The sequence below is a fragment of the Xyrauchen texanus genome, chromosome 14 (genome assembly GCF_025860055.1).
Source record: "Xyrauchen texanus isolate HMW12.3.18 chromosome 14, RBS_HiC_50CHRs, whole genome shotgun sequence".
Lineage (NCBI taxonomy): Eukaryota > Metazoa > Chordata > Actinopteri > Cypriniformes > Catostomidae > Xyrauchen > Xyrauchen texanus.
In genome coordinates, this window is record NC_068289.1 from 40,321,869 (window position 1) to 40,340,338 (window position 18,470).

At 39.7% G+C, this 18,470-nt stretch overlaps 2 protein-coding genes across 3 annotated transcripts in view; one reads left to right on the plus strand and one right to left on the minus strand.

The window, feature by feature from the left end:
* LOC127654742 (uncharacterized) overlaps positions 1 to 18,470 on the minus strand; it is a 46,225-nt gene that overhangs the window by 18,638 nt on the left and 9,117 nt on the right. The window contains exons 2-3 of one of the 2 annotated variants that reach the window (XM_052142069.1): positions 9,990 to 10,120; positions 7,740 to 7,879 (exon numbers count right to left, since the gene is read on the minus strand). The gene's annotated coding sequence lies outside the window, so the exon portion shown is untranslated. Of the gene's footprint in view, positions 1 to 7,739; positions 7,880 to 9,989; positions 16,938 to 18,470 lie in introns of those variants that run through there. The other variant, XM_052142070.1, reaches the window with a different exon arrangement.
* On the plus strand, positions 9,430 to 9,993 carry LOC127654750 (X-ray repair cross-complementing protein 5-like). The gene is made up of 2 exons (XM_052142086.1): positions 9,430 to 9,665; positions 9,763 to 9,993. The coding sequence occupies exons 1-2, from the start codon at positions 9,579 to 9,581 to the stop codon at positions 9,865 to 9,867; spliced, it is 192 nt and encodes a 63-aa protein (XP_051998046.1). The 5' UTR covers positions 9,430 to 9,578; the 3' UTR covers positions 9,868 to 9,993.

An 18,470-nucleotide genomic window follows, 5' to 3' on the forward strand; every position in this document is an offset into this window, starting at 1 on the left:
GCATAAGCAAATAAATGCATTCAGAACCTACACTTCTATAAGTCGAAACATGAAGAAAATATGAGAAAGTGACATAAATTGGAGGCAGATTGCAGATAACATGACTTGAACACGTTGTCATGCCAATAACAGACAGTACATGCCTGTAGCGACCTGCTGGTTAGTCTGATGACTTTTGTAACCTAAAGTTATACATTTTTTAAGATATGCATTTGGATATACAGTACTGTGCAAAAGTCTTAGGGCTTTATATTTTTCACAAAAAACATTTGTCTTCAAACAGTCATTTTATAATTTCTGCTTTCAGCGTATCAGTAGGAAATGTCAATTTTAGATTTCAACATTCCCTTTGCAAACAGAATTCAATAGAAGAAGAACATGGAGCCCTACAACAGATGGTATGGCCCATACAGAGCCCGTATCTCGACATCATCGAGTCAATCAGGGATTACATAAAGAGACAGAAGCAATAGAGACAGCCGAAATGGACAGAAGAACTGTGGAGAATTCTCCAAGAAGCTTTGAACATCCGATCTGCCCACAACCAAGAAAAACTGTGTCCATGTGTATTTTGGAGAATTGGTGCTGTTTTAAAGACAAAGGTGGTCACACCAAATATTCATTTAGCTTTTTTATGTTTTCTGGAACATCATTGGAGGACAGGAATTGGGGCCCTTTAATGTACACATTGGGGTAAGACAAGGGTGTGTGTTGGAGCTGGTACTCTTCAACATCTTCCTCTAGGTCATTATTTGACAATAAGTCATTGTTTTTGAAGACATCCTCACTACGCAACATTTTACTGAAGTGAACACTTTCATACAGTACTGTGTACTGACATTATAGAACTATTATTTGTCAAGGTTTAGCATTTTAAAATTGATTTGAAGTGCCAGTATTTGCTGTTTGTCATTATGCATGCAATCAAACCTGACCATGGTGTTACAAATAGAAGATACAGAATAATCTCTCCAAAGCCTTTGACACTGAATCGAGAGCTACTCTGGGATATACTAAGAAAATTTGGCTGCCCAAGAAAATTTGTGAACATCCTGTCACAGTTCCATGATGGGATGGTGGCCTGTGCCGTCCGACCATAGGAGGACAGGAATTGGGGCCCTTTAATGTACTCATTGGGGTAAGACAAGTGTGTGTGTTGGTGCTGGTACTCTTCAACATCTTCCTCCTATGTGTCACGAAACTCGTCCACGACGAGCTGGAAAGCAGTAGTGGGATCACTCTAGACTGCAGGCTAGTTGGTAACCTTTTTCATATCCGAAGGCTCCAGGCAACCACCCAAGTCATAGTGGTGCAGGTCCTTGAGCTGTAGTATGCGGATGACTGCGCGCTTACGGCTCAAACACCCAGAAGACCTGACCATCCTTGCCGCTGCTGGAAAGGCCTACAGCAGACTCCCTTATTTTAAAACTGGAGTGGTGGTGGTGTAGTGGTCTAAGCACATAACTGGTAATCTGGTAATCATAAGGTTGCTGGTTCGATCCCCACAGCCACCACCATTGTGTCCTTGAGCAAGGCACTTAACTCCAGGTTGCTCTGGGGGGATTGTCCCTGTAATAAGTGCACTGTAAGTCGCTTACAGACCTTGTGAAGACCTTGTGAAGATGCTGGAGGAAACAGGTTGACGAGTATCTAGATCCACAGTAAAACAAGTCCTATAATGACATAACCTGAAAGGCTGCTCAGCAAGGAAGAAGCCACTGCTCCAAAACTGCCATAAAAAGTCAGACTACAGTTTGCAAAGATCTGACTTTTTGGAGAAATGTCCTTTGGTCTGATGAAACAAACATTGTAAATGTAAATGTAAAACTTCAAAAGTGGCAACCCTACCCATAGCTGATAGGTATTCTTGTTGCCTAGCAACATCCTTTTTACAAAAAAGAATGGGAAAAAAAATGGCATTTCATGATTTTACTTACAAAATATAATTTTTTTAATGAACATTTGTGTCCTTAATATTTTAGATTTTTTTGGTGACCGTTTTATAAAGGCAATAAGGCACTCAAGGCTGTGCCATATTGTTAATATAGTCACGGCTGAAGGTGTTATTGTAACAGTCTCTTTAATAAGATTGGGCTTGAGGGCATAAACTTCAGCATAGATATACATACCTAGATGCTAGTTTGGATACATCAACTGCGCTGCCATCTTGGAACAGTCAACAAGGAGCCCTGTTTGAATGCAAGTGAATGGAGAAGCCTCAGACTGCTGCATAAACTGCTTTTGTGTGGAAACGGTTCAAATAATGAACTGACTAACTGGGTGCTTATTGATGTTTTTGGAGCTAGGTTTCTTTATGGTTATGACCCATTTATTTCATTGGGTTTATGATCACTAGTACCACCTCTTATATATTTGAAGCTTCCAGCATCAGACAGTGCTCTGATCTGCAACATTATATATTACCAATTTTCAGTTTAATTAGACATTTTTATATCATCAAAATTATTTCCCAGTGTTTATGGAAAGGAAAGGACTCTAGAGTGTTACAGACCATATACTGTCATTTGTTGGCAGACGGCTCCTGACCTTTCCAATATGGCAGACATGCCAACGTATCGCAGACCATTGGAACAGCTGCCAATAAGGCAGCAAAACACCTCATAACATGATACTGCACCGCCATGCTTCACGGTTGGGATGGGGTTCTTAGGCTTGCAAGCCTCACCCTTTTTTCTCCAAACATAACGATGGTCATTATGACAGTTCAATGTTTGTTTCATCAGACCAAAGGTCATTTCTCCAAAAAGTAAGATCCTTGACCCTCATGTGCACTTGCAAACTGTAGTCTGACTTTTTATGGCAGTTTTGGAGCAGTGGCTTCTTCCTTGCTGAGCAGCCTTTCAGGTTATGTTGACTATAGGACTTGTTTTACTGTGGATATAGATACTTGTCTACCTGTTTCCTCCAGCATCTTCACAAGGTCCTTTGCTGTTGTTCTGGGATTGATTTGCACTTTTCGCACCAATCTACGTTCATCTCTAGGAGACAGAATGCGTCTCCTTCCTGAGCGGTATGATGGCTGCGTGGTCACATGGTGTTTATACTGGCGTACTATTGTTTGTACAGGTGAACGTGGTACCTTCAGACGTTTGTTAATTGCTCCCAAGGATGAATCAGACAGAGGTCTTTGCTGATTTCTTTTGATTTTCCCATGATGTCAAGCAAAGAGGCACTGAGTTTGAAGGTAGGCCTTAAAATACAGAAGCTAATTGAATTTCTGGAACTTTCCAAGCGGCTTAAAGGCACAGTTAACTTAGTGAATGTAAACTTCTGACCCACTGGATTTGTGATATAGCCAATTAAAAGTGAAATAATCTGTCTGTAAACAATTATTGGAAAAAGTACTTGTCATGCACAAAGTAGATGTCCTAAACGACTTGCCAAAACTATAGTTTGCTAATATTAAATCTGTGGAATGGTTAAAAAATTTGTTTAAATGACTAGATTAGTTTCAACCTAAGTGTATGTAAACTTCTGACTTAAACTGTACATCATAAGCTTAAATGGCCATCTGGTTGTTTCTAGAATTACCCTGCAGTGAAAGTGTGACCCACTTTTAGTTCATTTAATTAATTTTAAGCTAATGTTCTACCAAAGCTAATGTTCAACCTACCAAATGGTTTTGTGGAGGTCTGTCACAAATACTCACCTGTTCAGAATGGAGAAAAGGTGACAGACATTCCTGCTTATTCCATCTCTACTTCTGGAGTTTTAGGAACAAGAGGTTGGCCGATAGTGGATCGTTTGCCAATACCGATAACCAAGGTGGTGAAAAAGGTCGATAAACGATTATTCGGTGGATTTTTTTTAAGCGCTTTATAGAATGATGAAACATTTCTTAGTCTTTCCTTACTATGACAGGTACAGACAATGAGGCTACAAGAGTCCAAAATTAATACAATTCCAAAAGCAGTTTAGTGCACGACCAAAATCCCAATAATAATCAGAAAAATTCAGATTTGGTGCATAATGATGGACATTTAATTACTACAAACAAGCCTGAAAAATGCCAGGACTTGGGTTTGTTACAATGCTCTATGTTAGTAATTACCAAATGAAGCATTTTATAGCCATTATAGTCACTAGATTAAGGACTTGTTGATGAGGAATAAAAAATAAAAACATTCAGCAACTATCGGCAGAGATTTCTACTGATTACCGATAGTTCCAAAAAGCAACTATTGGAACCGATTAATCGGTAAAACCAATATATCGAAATCGGCCCGGGATTTTACATGGCAACTGGGTTGTTCGCTGTCCTTTTCTGCATATCGTGGCGCCGTTTTGTGGTCCATTCTGCATAACACGGAGCCTCATTTTAGCTTATAGCGGCCCATTCGGCACGTTTCGAGGCAGAACTTCCGGCCCGCTCAGTTACCCCGATGGGCATTCCGCCCCTGATTGGCCCAAAAGTGGGTCGGCCCACCGGGAAAATGCCCGGTATGCCAGATTACCAGTCCAGCCCTACTCACACCATTGCCAAATAATAGACTGATCTACTTATCTTTGTGTTCAAATAAAAATAATGATGCTGCCATCATTCTATGGCTATTTTTGACCCCTAGTTTTGCTCCAAAACATATGACAAAATTGTCATTTTGACCCCCCTCTACAAAATAATGTATTACTCAGTAAATTTTGATCCATGGCATTTAATATTATGGCTTTCATCATCATTTTTGTTCATCTTTCTTAAGAATAATTTATAACAAAAGCAAAAAATTCTGCCATGGAAGTTTCTGAAATTTGATTGATTGTCTTCTGATTGTCATGGAATAAAAAAAGGATTTAGAGTTTGTGTTTATAAACAATGTCAGCATTTGCTTAGTGTTGTTTGGAGCTTAGCACTGTTAATAAATCCAGTCTTCTTCATGTTTAGTTTGCCGTTTCCTTTGGATGTGGAGGACAGAGCGGATGGAGGGGGAGGTGGACCAGGGTCATCGTCAGCTCCACCTCGTTCAGGTAAAGGTTTGAGTAGGCCGCAAACTCAATGTCTGGAGATGGTCAAACAGATCATGCTCTGGATGAAGAGAATGGTCTGGAGTAAGTCTACACTTTTAGGTAAGAATTCACATGTTATCAGTCATCTACAAGGTGTACATTTTTGTGCTTTACTTTTCATGTTTGGAGGATCCGCTAAGGAGCTAGTGTAACCAAACAAGAGGATGTTTTTGAGTCAAGCCGGGCCTGGCCGTGTCAGCTCACCATACGCAATACGCAAGCAGAAGTATTGTTGTTTTCTCTAGTTTGTTATAATGTTGTGTGCAGGTAACATCCAGGTAACAGAGGAGAAGGTGAAGAAAACTTGGGCTGTGGTTGATGGTCAGAGTCACCAGAAAGATGACATAAGAGAAACGGTCTCTTGCATAAACAATGACAATGAAACTGAAGTACAGAAGGATGACAATATTCATGTTTTCACTCTCACATTGTCAAGGGCAGATAAGAGCCCTTTGGACATGACATTGTGCCATTTTCTAAGGTGGACGAGGACCAGATGAAATATAAGTCTGTTGGGAAATGTTTCTCTGTGCTTTGCTTGAGTAAACAGGAGCTGGTATGATTCTCTCCATTAGATGACGCTCTTTCTCAAACAACAAATGCTCATTGGAGTGAATCCCTTTAAACAGGATGCCACTGTTCAGGAATTGTTTATTAAGGGTGGTCCATGTCAGTAGGTATTCTAGGAAGATTAAAGTAGCATATGTCCTAAAACAAACATTTATACCCGCTGCAGAGTATCACACTCCAGGCAAACGTGTACGTTTCTTAAAACAAACCAACCACTCAACATAAACTTCCACGGAGGTGATTTGGATCTGACAATTTTAAAATGATGAATTTTATGTATTTATAAACATTGCTATGAAAATAGTAACAAATAAGTTGTAACGGGTCAATTTGACCCGGTTCATGTAAAGACTTGCAGAAAGCTGTAATGTTCCAGAAATCTTATAAAATTGTAAAGCAATGTCAAAACATTATCAAAAATGACACCAGAGCCTAGAAAACAATAGGAACCAATGTCAGTAGTGCAACATATTGTTTCGACCATGACAGAAACAAATGTATGTTATGGGGGGTATACCTGTCCCACACACTCCCAAAACTTGACCCGCACACACCCAAACCCACCCACCCAAAACACACACACAGAAACAAACATACGTAAGTTGTCACAATTTTATTAGCTTAATATAAAGCAATGGAAGTCAATGGAAACAAATGGGAAAATAATTTATACAAAAGTGTGTGTGTGTGTGTGTGTGTGTGTGCGCTCCAATCAAGACTTCCACACACACATACCACCACATATTCACAAAGACACATGCACGCACACACACACACACACAACCCCACCTATTCACAAAGACACATGCACGCACACACATACACACACACACATAACCCCACCTATTCACAAAGACACATGCACGCACACACACACACACATACACACACACACACAACCTCACCTATTCACAAAGACACATGCACGCACACACACACACAACCTCACCTATTCACAAAGACACATGCACGCACACACACACACAACCTCACCTATTCACAAAGACACATGCATGCACGCACGCACACACACACACACACACACACACACACACACAACCTCACCTATTCACAAAGACACATGCATGCACGCACGCGCACACACACACACACACACACACACACACACACAAACATAACCTCACCTATTCACAAAGACACATGCACGCACACACACACACACACACACACATATACATATACATTTATTACAGTAGTTAAATATATAAAAACAGTTGTATTCAATGGAAACAAATGGGGGAAATGGGAACAGGTGTGTGTGAGTGTGACCTGCACATCCACCTACCTATCCACAAACACACACACACACACACACACACACATAAATGCATACTGTACATAAACATATTCTATTGTAAGTTTGGAGCATTTACTTTATTTCAAATTTGTAAATATTACATTTGTATATTAGTAAAAGGTTGTTATTGATAATGGGGCAAATTGTGACTGTCGAACTGTGATTTAACGGGCCGGGTCACTAAGTGCTACAGTGTTACTTGAAGGGTTTAAAACCTTCTTTAATTTGTATTTTAACTTGCTTTTTTGTCATGAAAATAGCCACAGAAGCTGGTCTGGCGTTAAATCACAAACAAACAAACAAACAAACAAATAATTATTGGGAAAATCACATCATGTATAGTATCTTAAACCGTAGTAATCAGTCTTGTGCCTTCAATACACAGTGATTTATTTATTTATTTTCATAGAATGCAGATTCATCACCATCAGTTTACGGGAAGACATGTTGTCGAAGTTTTTGCAGCCAGAGATGATGAGGTGCATTTTTACAAGACATTTGTTATAACTGGGAATATTAAATACATTGTAAATTTTTGTTGTTGTTGTTGTTGTTGTTTTTTGTTTTGTTTTTTGGGCCAAAAAAGTTCCAAAAGTTTGACACAATTTTTATTTATTTTTTAAGGATTTTTTAAGTTTTAGAATTTTGAAATATGATCATGCAAAATGAACAAGATATTTAAGATTCTTAACTGTTTAGAAATGAATTCGATAACACTTCCTGTGAAGCCCATATTTATAATGCATTAGTAATGTCTCATAATGCACCTGATAATATGTTAATCTCATAATTAACCGTAACCATAAATGTCATGCATTATAATAATGACCTATTCATGGAGTGGTGGTGGTGTAGTGGGCTAAAGCACATAACTGGTAAGCAGAAGGTCACTGGTTTGATCCCCACAGCCACCACCATTGTGTCCTTGAGTAAGGCACTTAACTCCAGGTTGCTCCGGGGGGATTGTCCCTGTAATAAGTGCACTGTAAGTCGCTTTGGATAAAAGCATCTGCCAAATGCATAAATGTAAATGTAGTTATACATTAGAGGATAATGCATTATAACACAAGAAGCAACATCCAATTTTATCTGCAGAAGTTATAATGTATTATATATATATTTGTAATGTGTGTGTGTGTGTGTGTGTATGTATATATATATATATATATATAAAACAGGTATGCTTTAAGTGACAACAGCAAAGTCTTCTTATAAACATGAATAAGATATGTTTAAGTGGTTATAAGACATTTCAAGTCATGCTGGATGTTATATACATTACACATGCACAAAATAGAAAATAACACCCATTCAATGTACATTTTGAGATATTATGAAAAACACTTGTAAAGCTATGTGTTTAAAATATATAATACATATGTATGTTGATCACACATGTATGCTGATTCTACACTGGACTCTATTCAATAAACTTTCATGTTTGTGCATCTTATTTTATAAATGACTTCAATTATGCAAGTTTGACTTGTGATGTTAATGTATGTTACAAGTTTATGTTATGGCTGTTTATAAGAAAATATTACTTTTGTAACTTAAATCAGGTAAAGACCTCTTGTAATATGATCAAAGTGTTTGAACCGTTTACACTATACAACACTGTGGCAGGGCGGAGGGCGGGGCCGGGTCGTGATCCTACACACCCGGTCCCGTATTAGGCTAATTAAGCCTCCGTGAGGGATAAAGGTCGACTGCAGAGGATGGTGCGGGAGAGAGAGATCGTTAATGGACATGCCCGTCATGTGTGTGTTTATGTTGTCTTTTAAGTTTATCATTAAACTATTATTTATATTGAAAAGCCGGTTCCAGCCAGTTCTCCGATACGCCGCAGCTTGTTCCTCGGCCACTTCTCCACCCTCTGACTGACGACAGCCGCGCCTCTCCGGGCGGATCAGAGGCAGTCCTCTAGCCCCTGGCGGACGGAACGCCCTGCCGTGTTCTCGGGGAACAGAAGGGGTCTCCCCCGCCCCTGGCAGCGGTTCTCCCACTCCAGGCGGTCGGCAGTGAGCCCCTCCCCGCTCGCGGTCGGCGGTCTTAAACCCCGCTCCGTCTCAGTGGCCGGTAGGTGACTCCTGCGCCCCTGGCAGCGGCCCTGACCGCTCCAGGCGGTCGGCTAGAAGCCCCTTCTCCCTTCGCGGTCGGGGGCCATCGTCCTCTTTCAGGCAGCTGGGCTCCTCGTCCCCTGGCAGATGGCCGCGGCTGCTCCATTGGGGTGGACGGTAGTGGCGAGAACTCTACTATGGCGTATCCCTCCTCCTTCCCGGGCTTCGGCACCAGAGTAAAGGGATCAATGAAAGGAGGAGGCGAGAACCGGCTTTTCAATATAAATAATAGTTTAATGATCAACTTAAAAGACAACATAAACACACACATGACGGGCATGTCCGTTAACGATCTCTCTCTCCTCACGATCCTCTGCAGTCGACCTTTATCCCTCACAGAGGCTTAATTAGCCTAATACGGGACCGGGTATGTAGGATCACGAACCGGCCCCGCCCTCCGCCCTGCCACAAACACTTATAACATTAACTTTATTAACTTCTGCTGCGATGTTGCTTGTGTTATAATGCATTATAACTGTAGTTATAATTATTTATGAGAAGTTATAACTTATTTAAGGTGCATTATGTGACATTATGACAGCCTTAAGATGGCAGCAATCATGCGTTACGTGTATGATCATCGCAGTAACCCTCAAGTGGACGCAGCCTTTCCTTGCATTAAGGAGAGATATGAAGTATGTGCATTTTTATCAAACGGAAAGCATGTTATAATGATTTTATCTTCAGTAGATTGTACATCAGAGTCAACTCTCTCTTCTCTCCTGTGTTCAGTGTCTGCTTTATGTGCAGCTGCCCTTTATGGAAGACCTGCGAGAATTCACTTTCCCAAAGCTAGAAAACAATAAAAGCTTGACTCCCAAAATCTCTGTCGATTGACACTTTATATCACTATTTGAGAACCACTGATCTAGTCTTTTCACCTTTTGTATGGCAGTGATTCATATCTGTGAAATTCATGTTGCATCCTCCTTTTTCTGGCTTGTGCTCGCGTTGCTTACTTAAGCATGTTGTGAATCCTGATGGTCCCCTGCCGTCCGTTGAGCCCTGGCTGAAGAGAGTTCTAGAGCGCCCTCAGGCTGTGGCCGCCCGCTGCCAGGCCCCTCTGCAGGACATCAAGATGAAGATCCCGCTGAAAGAGGTGACAAAACGGAAAGAGCAGAAGACAAGTGCAGACGTGTTCGGCAGAAGGTGAGAATGGATCAAATCAACAATCGATGAGAAGTGCTACGTGACTTCCTGCGACTGTGTGATGTAGGGCAGGGCGGAATAACGGTATGTACCGTGCAATAGTAGAAATGTGTGATGTAATGAATTTTGGCTATACCGCTGTAATGTAATGTATGTCTGCATTGCTATTAGTGGGCAGGACTGCTTTACATATATACTGTACATGCGAGAGCAAAAAAGAAACATGGATTAATGTGAAAATACAGAGTGGGATGCACCTCAAACAAGTCAAGAACTACAATTAATGGGTGTTTGTTTTGTAGCTGTTAATCTTTGCTAAGCAACAATGCAACTCGACACACAACAATCTTGTGGCCACACAGCTGTTTAGTCCCAAACAGAGAACAGAACTTACTAAACATGTCTGAAGAGTTTGTAGTCGAAGAATTGATGCATTTCTATGCTCAGCCTTATTTTTAATTTTTTAACACAGTGCTTGTAAATCAAACAGAAACATAGAGGAGGCTACAGGAAGTCACAGTCACACCATGACAGCAAACGACATGCGATAAAATGTATATTTTCTATGTTAATCATAGGTTTTGTTTTTGCGAGGGTGCTGCGTGAACTGTTGCTCTCGTGTCCCATCATGAACGCACACGGGAGATCAACGGTCAGTGAACATTTACACTAAATAACACATTATATTTCAGTTTGTTTCTCATCAAATCTTATCGTATGCTTTCATAACATTAATGAGTCTCATGAATAATTAATTAGACTTCTGAATGATAATTCTGTGTGCTTTTGAAGCTTGAAGAGGTGGTCACCATAAACTGCCATTGTATGACATCACTGAGCACAACATTTATTCACAGTTTCTCCCTTTGTGTTCAGAACAAGACAAAGTCATATAGAGTTAGAACAGCACAGGGGTGAGTAAACAATGACTGAATTTACATTTTTGGGTGAACTATCCCTTTAAATGTATTTAATATGTATATATATTTCATGGTAATCGTGAACGAACAAAAAAGTATTGAAAGTGAATTGGTCAAAAGGTGTAGGAAGTTGGGATCCCTGTTGGTAGGGTTGTCAATGTCAAAATATTTAATCATGAGCTTTTGTCGTTATTATTGCTGCTCCAATGTATTGCATTTCCTGGTATGTAATGGTCTTCAATGCCTTTTTAAAGGTTAATAAGGTGTCAAATACTTTTTAATGTGAAACATCCACTATATGCTCAATGTGGGTTTATAATTGATTATGGACCATCTTGTATCAAGGTATTAACTGCAGTTGTTGACAGTCTTTGTTTTGTAACCTTGCCAGCGTGCCAGCAGCTGACCTACAGGATCGAGCAGTTGCTGGGCAACAGGAGCCCAGAGTACCACATGAAGAGCATCGCCTGTATCCAGGCGTTCAGGGAGCAGTCTGTGAAAGTAAGTGCTCAATTAAACTTCCACATTCAGTCCAGGATCACAGAAGGATCAATTGTTTCTCAGTCTGTAAGAAAACACACACTACAGCTAGAGACAGACCGAACTGATGTATACTTCACTTAGCTGGAGTCTGAGTGTTCTTTAACCCGCCTATTATGTAAAACAAAACAACAAATAAATAGCTACACCCTTTAGGGCAGAGGTCATATTGACCCTAATTGGTTTCAATGCAATTCCCCAAAAATCTTTGCTAGGAAAAGCAGCAAATAATCAGGAAAAAACAGAAATCCTTTTATTGTGGCTTGTCAGAGACATTAAAAAATATGAGGACAAATGAAGTTTAAACAATGTTTAGCATTTTTGAAAAATGTTCTAATTTGATTTAAAACTTTCATTTTCACAAATTGTGATTATAAATTAAACTTAAATATTTTTTTAAACATTTTATAACTTCATTGAACATTTTCAGAAATTGTGTCTGTCAATTAATTTTAAGAGGAATAGTTTTCAACTTTTTCAAATGTTATTTAATTTGTTATTTAAATTTAAAATTGTATCTAATGTGGCTTGTCAGAGACTGAGAGAAATATCAGAAATATGAGAACATGTGAAGTTTAAACTGTTTAACATTTCTGAATTTCTGTTTTATGTTTTGGCCCGCGTGATCTCGCCCACTGCCCGTTTCCCAATAGTATTTCGACACCGCCGGGTTGCCAGATTTGAACAGGTGCTGCAGCCATGAAAGATCACAGATTCCACCCGACATCAAAAGCCTCATCATCCGTCTATAAACCACCATGACCAGAGGTGTAGTAAAACAAGGATAAATATTGGAGATGCCTTTGGAAGATAGAGACAGCGTAAAGGCCAGAAATCCTTTCAAATGGATGGCAACCCGCATGATCTTCGAGTCTGGGGCGGGACAGACAACTCTCCCATATTTTGAATTTGGACTGCAGTACCCATTTCAAACGCTTGTTGTCAATCTTACATATAGCCTCTTTAAACATCAAAGTATTCAGGTCAAATTGACCCACTAACATTTTCGTTCTATATATTTAAAGAAGAATAAAATATGGAGTCTGGGCATCTCAGCGAGTATTGACGCTGACTAGCACCCCTGGAGTCGTGAGTTTGAATCCAGGGTGTGCTGAGTGACTCCAGTCAGGTCTCCCAACCAAATTGGCCCGGTTGCTAGGGAGGGTAGAGTCACATGGGGTAACCTCCTCGTGGTGGTGATTAGTGGTTCTCTCAATGGGGCGTGTGGTGAGTTGTGTGTGGATCGTGGAGAGTAGCATGAGCCTCCACATGCTGTGAGTCTCCGCGGTGTCATGCACAACGAGTCACGTGATCAGATGCGCAGATTGACGCTCTCAGAAGCGGAGGCAACTGAGACTTGTCCTCAACCACCCGGATTGAGGTGAGTAACCGCGCCACCACGAGAACCTACTTAAGTAGTGGGAATTGGGCATTCCACATTGGGAGAAAAGGGAAATAAATAAATAGTTTAATAGTTTAACAAGTGTTTCAGGCAGCTCAAAAATAACTGAAAACAGGTCAAATTGACCCTAACTTATAAAAAGGTTCAGTGTGTTTGCTGAAGGATTTTCTTCCCTCTAAAACAGATCCAAAGTCATTTATTCTTGGTTGCATGCCAGCAAATAGGCCTAGTAATTGTACAGATTTGAACAATTCTTGTTCTGATTCTGAGTGAAGCAGATTCATGAGTGACTGATTCATTTAAAGAACTGAGCCATTCTTTCACGAATCGTACTTCACTTATCGTGCTGTCATCACATTGTGGCATGCGACCAGCGAGAGCAGTGCATCAAAAATATGTTTTGTCTATTATTTATTTGTTTTTGTTTTTTCAGAGCCGTTAACAGAGCTGAACGTCATGAATATAATTTTGCTCCAGTTTGTTTTTAAAAATGGAACTGGTTCTGAATAAGGGGCTGTTCACAGCTAACGTATTTTGCAACTGTGAGCACTGTTTTTCAATCGTTTTCATTTGTAAGCATGCTTATTTATGGTGCTGCACCTAGCTTTTTTATTTTTAGCAAAAAGACAAGTTCAGTAGGAACGGACCCTGAGAATGGACCCATGGCCATTTCCAAGAGATCACAACAAATAGTATTTTTGTGTTCCAGTTTGCTTAAACATCAAAAGAAAAGAGCAAAATCAACTAATACCTCTCAACAACTTTCCAAAAGAGGAAATCAATGTTACACATATGTATTTTCTGTCTAAATAGAGGCACAACTTCAGTTGTACACCCAAATGACAATAGTCATATAATACTGTTCATGTGTTAAACTTGCTATAGTTTACTTCCACATGGTTTCTTCATCAAATATCAATGTCCAATGTAAATCAATCACTGACACAACAGCGTCACCTTGAGTAAGAAATAACATGCATGCATATAAAATACTGATAATTCATTGTTGCACAGAAAATCAACATGATATAGTATTTATTTGTATGAATATAGTACTAATTTATCTTTTAATAAACAAAGACATAGATATCCTGTGAAGAGTAACTTATATGAAATAATCATAAAAATATAAGATATGGTGCAAATAAAAGACCTAGGGTCTCTAATGACCCTCTACATATTTGGTATTCTAGACATTATAAAATTTTTTATTATTTTGGCATTTTTTTGGTGTTACACTATTTATAAGAAAGAGATTGAGGAATACTAAAGAGGTGTTGGCACAACTCCAAAAAATGGATGAGGTACTGGGGGTGGGATGAGGTTCCAGGTCACTAAAGATCCGAGGTGTGTTAAAGAAGACAAAATTCATATCTGCTAAATTAATCGAAAATATGTAATCATCACCTTATTTTACTCAGACTGGAAATGTAAAGCTGTTCAGCAGTAACTTGCAGTCTCTGAAGAGGAGCATTCCGGACCGTAATGAATCCGGAATTCTGGAATCTCGTACAAGGTAACCGAACATGAGTACAAGCGGCCATCTGTTTATGTGGAGCTGAAGTCATCATAGCTTCAACGTATGCTGTTGTTTTCAGATGAAGTGGACGGCAGCACCGTTTCCAAACAAGGTGCAAACCAGGTACCACTTACAGTTTTGGTTGCAGATTAGCAACCTGTTGGGCTACTAGCAGAATGTATGCGCTAAAGTTAGAGAAGACTAAGTATATTGGAACTGAAGTGTTTAGTGTAGCACATTTTTATATATAAAAATATACATGATAAATGTGCCATAGCAACCCAGCAGATGGTCTGCTCTCGTACTGTCTAATGAGTTCCAGGACTGGAAAAGTCATGCAAATTAATAAAATCTTAAAACAATCATGGAATTTCTGTAATGAAATCTGGAATATTTTCATAGTTATACCCTGCTCTAAAATATTGTATCAGCACGTTGCACTTTTTGTTATAATGCAAGTAGCCTTTATGTACAAAACTGTATTTAATGTATTTTCTTTCAAGTTACTTTTGGTGCAATAAAACAATCTCTTCTTTTTCTTGCCTAAGACACATTAGGGAAATGATTGAACCTCCTCAACTCTGTGGACCCACCGGAGTGGTCGCTATATCGTGAAAGTAGTTTACACTTTAAAAACTCAAGCACCCGTATGCATAAGTCAGGCATATGTGGTATCGTTTTGAAAGCTTAGAATCTGAACTTTTCAAAGATGACCATCACTTCTGCATTTATGGTACTAAAAATGACAAAGTAAGGCCTTAAAAGCTCCACGTCGCAAATAAGCGCCACCTAGTGGTTATTTGGTAGAAATATGAATATGAATATACAAGTCTTTAAAATAGCACTTAAATAGACAAATCATATATCAAATTAAAGCTCTCATTCTCAGGAACGTGACTAAAAGATTTACAATTAAAAGATTTTCAAAAGAATCACATAGTGAAATATGATATTTGTAAGACATCAAATACAAATGTCTCTTTTATGCTCCGGAAACTGCTGCTGGAAGCCCCAAATAGCTAAAAATATCTGCTTTATTGCAGCTGTTACCTTAGGAAGTTCTCTAAAAAATTAGCCATTTTTACCTGTCTGTGAGCTTGATTGGCTGAATAATCCAATGTTATATCTGATATGTCCAGAACAAAATATGCAGTCCCACAGGTAAAACATGCTAAACAAATCATCAGAAATATATGTTTTTGACTATTAATGCTAAAAATGTTATATATCATAACAAAAGGGAGGATCTCAGCTTTCTAATGACTCCTAGACTGAGCTTGTAGTCCACTCAGATGCCGAGATATTTGATGAGAAAATGGGGGTGGTGCATGAACTGAACTGAACATTAGACTGAATGTCTATGGACGAGCTCATCTGTGAGGGCTAAAATGTGTTAGAGCGCCCCCTACAGTTCACATCTGTATATTGTGACGGAAGGTGATAGAGGAAAACGTTTTTTTCTAGTGCTTCCTGTCACCTAGTGGAATAAAATGAGATGATTTGGAGGGAGATGGGGTGAACAGATCCAGAATTATATGCTCACAAATTTAGGACAAATTTTTTTTTTTTATGAAATCGTTCTGAATTATGCGATCAAACCCATGAATCGTGAGTGTAATTGATTCATTTTCAACCCAAAGATTCACACCCCTTGCATGTGTAGTGCAAAAAACATGCTTGCCAGCCTTAGCGATGTTCGTTTTGTGAGTGAATCATTTATTTTCAATGAATTGATCGAAACGTTTCATAAATCTAGCAGGCAGCTTCAGATGTTGACGATCTGGTGAGTCATTCGTGTTTTGATGATGTCACTGTTTCTGACTGTGTTCACTTCCTTCCAACATGTTTCATTAAAAGTTGTTTTTGTTTTGTTTCTATGTAGTTGGACATGATGTACAAAACACCCATCTGTCCACCCTGTGGAACGCTGTTAAGTGCCATATTCTGCTCTATAGTCGTTGAGATGTTCATTTGCTCTATTAGAAAGTTTAAGAACGTTTTCCTTGTACAAAATGCTTTCTTAAATCACCATTAAGGCTACAGCTTTGCCAACTCTAATTGGCTTTTGTTTTGTTCACCTACACGGTGAACGTTTGAATGATGTAGTCAATATGTACAAGAACAATACAATTTAAAGCTGTCATACATTCTGTCTGTGTGTATTTGCCATTAAAAGTCATTTGTCATTTGGGAAATCTATATTCTGTCTTGTGCCATTTCTCTTGTTTTATGTACGCTGCTTTGCACTGTTTTTGTTTCGGCACTATTTACTTTGTATGCAGCTAAGCTGCCATTGATTTGACAATACAAATGTACAATTGTTTGTCTTGCCAATAAAGCACCTTAAAACTGAAACTTAGAGCGGTCTTATAGCCAAGTAAAGAGACCATGAGGGGAAAAAAGCAATTTTTTTATGGAAAATTATGCAAAAACATGCTACTTTTCATACAAAGTAATGATAGAAAAATATGTTTAATTAACAATAACAAAATAATGTAACATTACTGTGACAGGGCGAAGGGCGGGGCTGGGTCATGATTCCGCACACCCGGCCCCTAATCAGGCTAATCAAGCCTCGGAGAGGTATAAAGGCCAACTGGAGACGGCAGTGCGAGAGAGAGAGAGATTTACGGGCAGCTGTCCGACACCTTTGTGTGTTTGTCTTTTTGTTTAAGTTCCTTATTAAACTTTTATTTATATTGTCAAGCCGGTTCTCGCCTCCTCCTTGCCCATTAACCCCTTTACACTGGTGCCGAAACCCGGGAAGGAGGAAGTTTGTGCCGTGGTAGAGTCCTCGCCGCTACCATCCACGCCAACGGAGCAGCCGTGGATGAAGGAATGGCCGCCGACCGGTTACCACTGCCAGGGGTGGGTGAGGGCCCTACCGTCCACCAAAAATGCGGCAGGGTGTTCCGTCTGCCAGGGGCCGGAGGTCTGCCTCCGATCCGTCCCGTGAGGCACGGCTGTCATCCATTAGAGCATGGAGGAGTGGCCGAGGACCAAGCTACGGCGTATCGTAGAACCGACAAGTAAGTGTTTTTTTTCTCTCTCTCTCTCTCTCCCACTACCGCTCCGTGTTGGCCTTTCCCTCTCTTTTTAAAATATTTTGTTAATTTGGCACAATCGCCGTTACAGCATGTTTTTTTTTTGTTTCCCTCCCCTTGTCCCCTCCCTCATCCAGGTAGACTGGGATGACCTGCCGGCAGACGGTGCGGAAGGCACGCCCCTCCCCAGGGAAAGAGAGGGGGTGTACGTCCGGCCTGAGAGACCGAGGGAGGAATGTGGCGGGGTGGAAGGCGGGGCCAAGCCATATGATTCCGCACAACCCTAATCAGGCTACTCAAGCTTCAGAGAGAGATAAAGGCCAACTGGAGACTCTTTATGTTTAAGTTGATTATTAAAATATTATTTATATTGTCAAGCCGGTTCTCACCATCTCCTTTCCATTAATCACTTTACAATTACTTTTAAATGTAACATTCCATAACATTGCAAATAGAACATCCGTTTCACCAGACTCGTGATTGCTACATATTGTCATTTTTAAAAGTGCCGAGTATAATAGTGTCATTATATTTTTATCATTATTATTGCATCTGATTCATATAGCATATAATTTAATTCTATGGCCAATTCATTTTCTCATCACATCACTATAAGCCAAGGTAAATTGGCTTGAATAAATGAAATCTTTCATGAAATCTGATCTGTATCACATAGTATGATTGATATCAAGTATTAACAATTCTTCCAAACCCACTAGGATGAATGTGTCAAGTACATTTCTCATCGTTTGAAAAGGCCCAGTCTAAGTCATCATCATGTATCACGCTGTAATAGTTTCTCTGTATTGTGGCTGTCGGAGCTCAAAGCGTTAGATTAAAACAGCGTCAGGGGACTGCGCTCCATC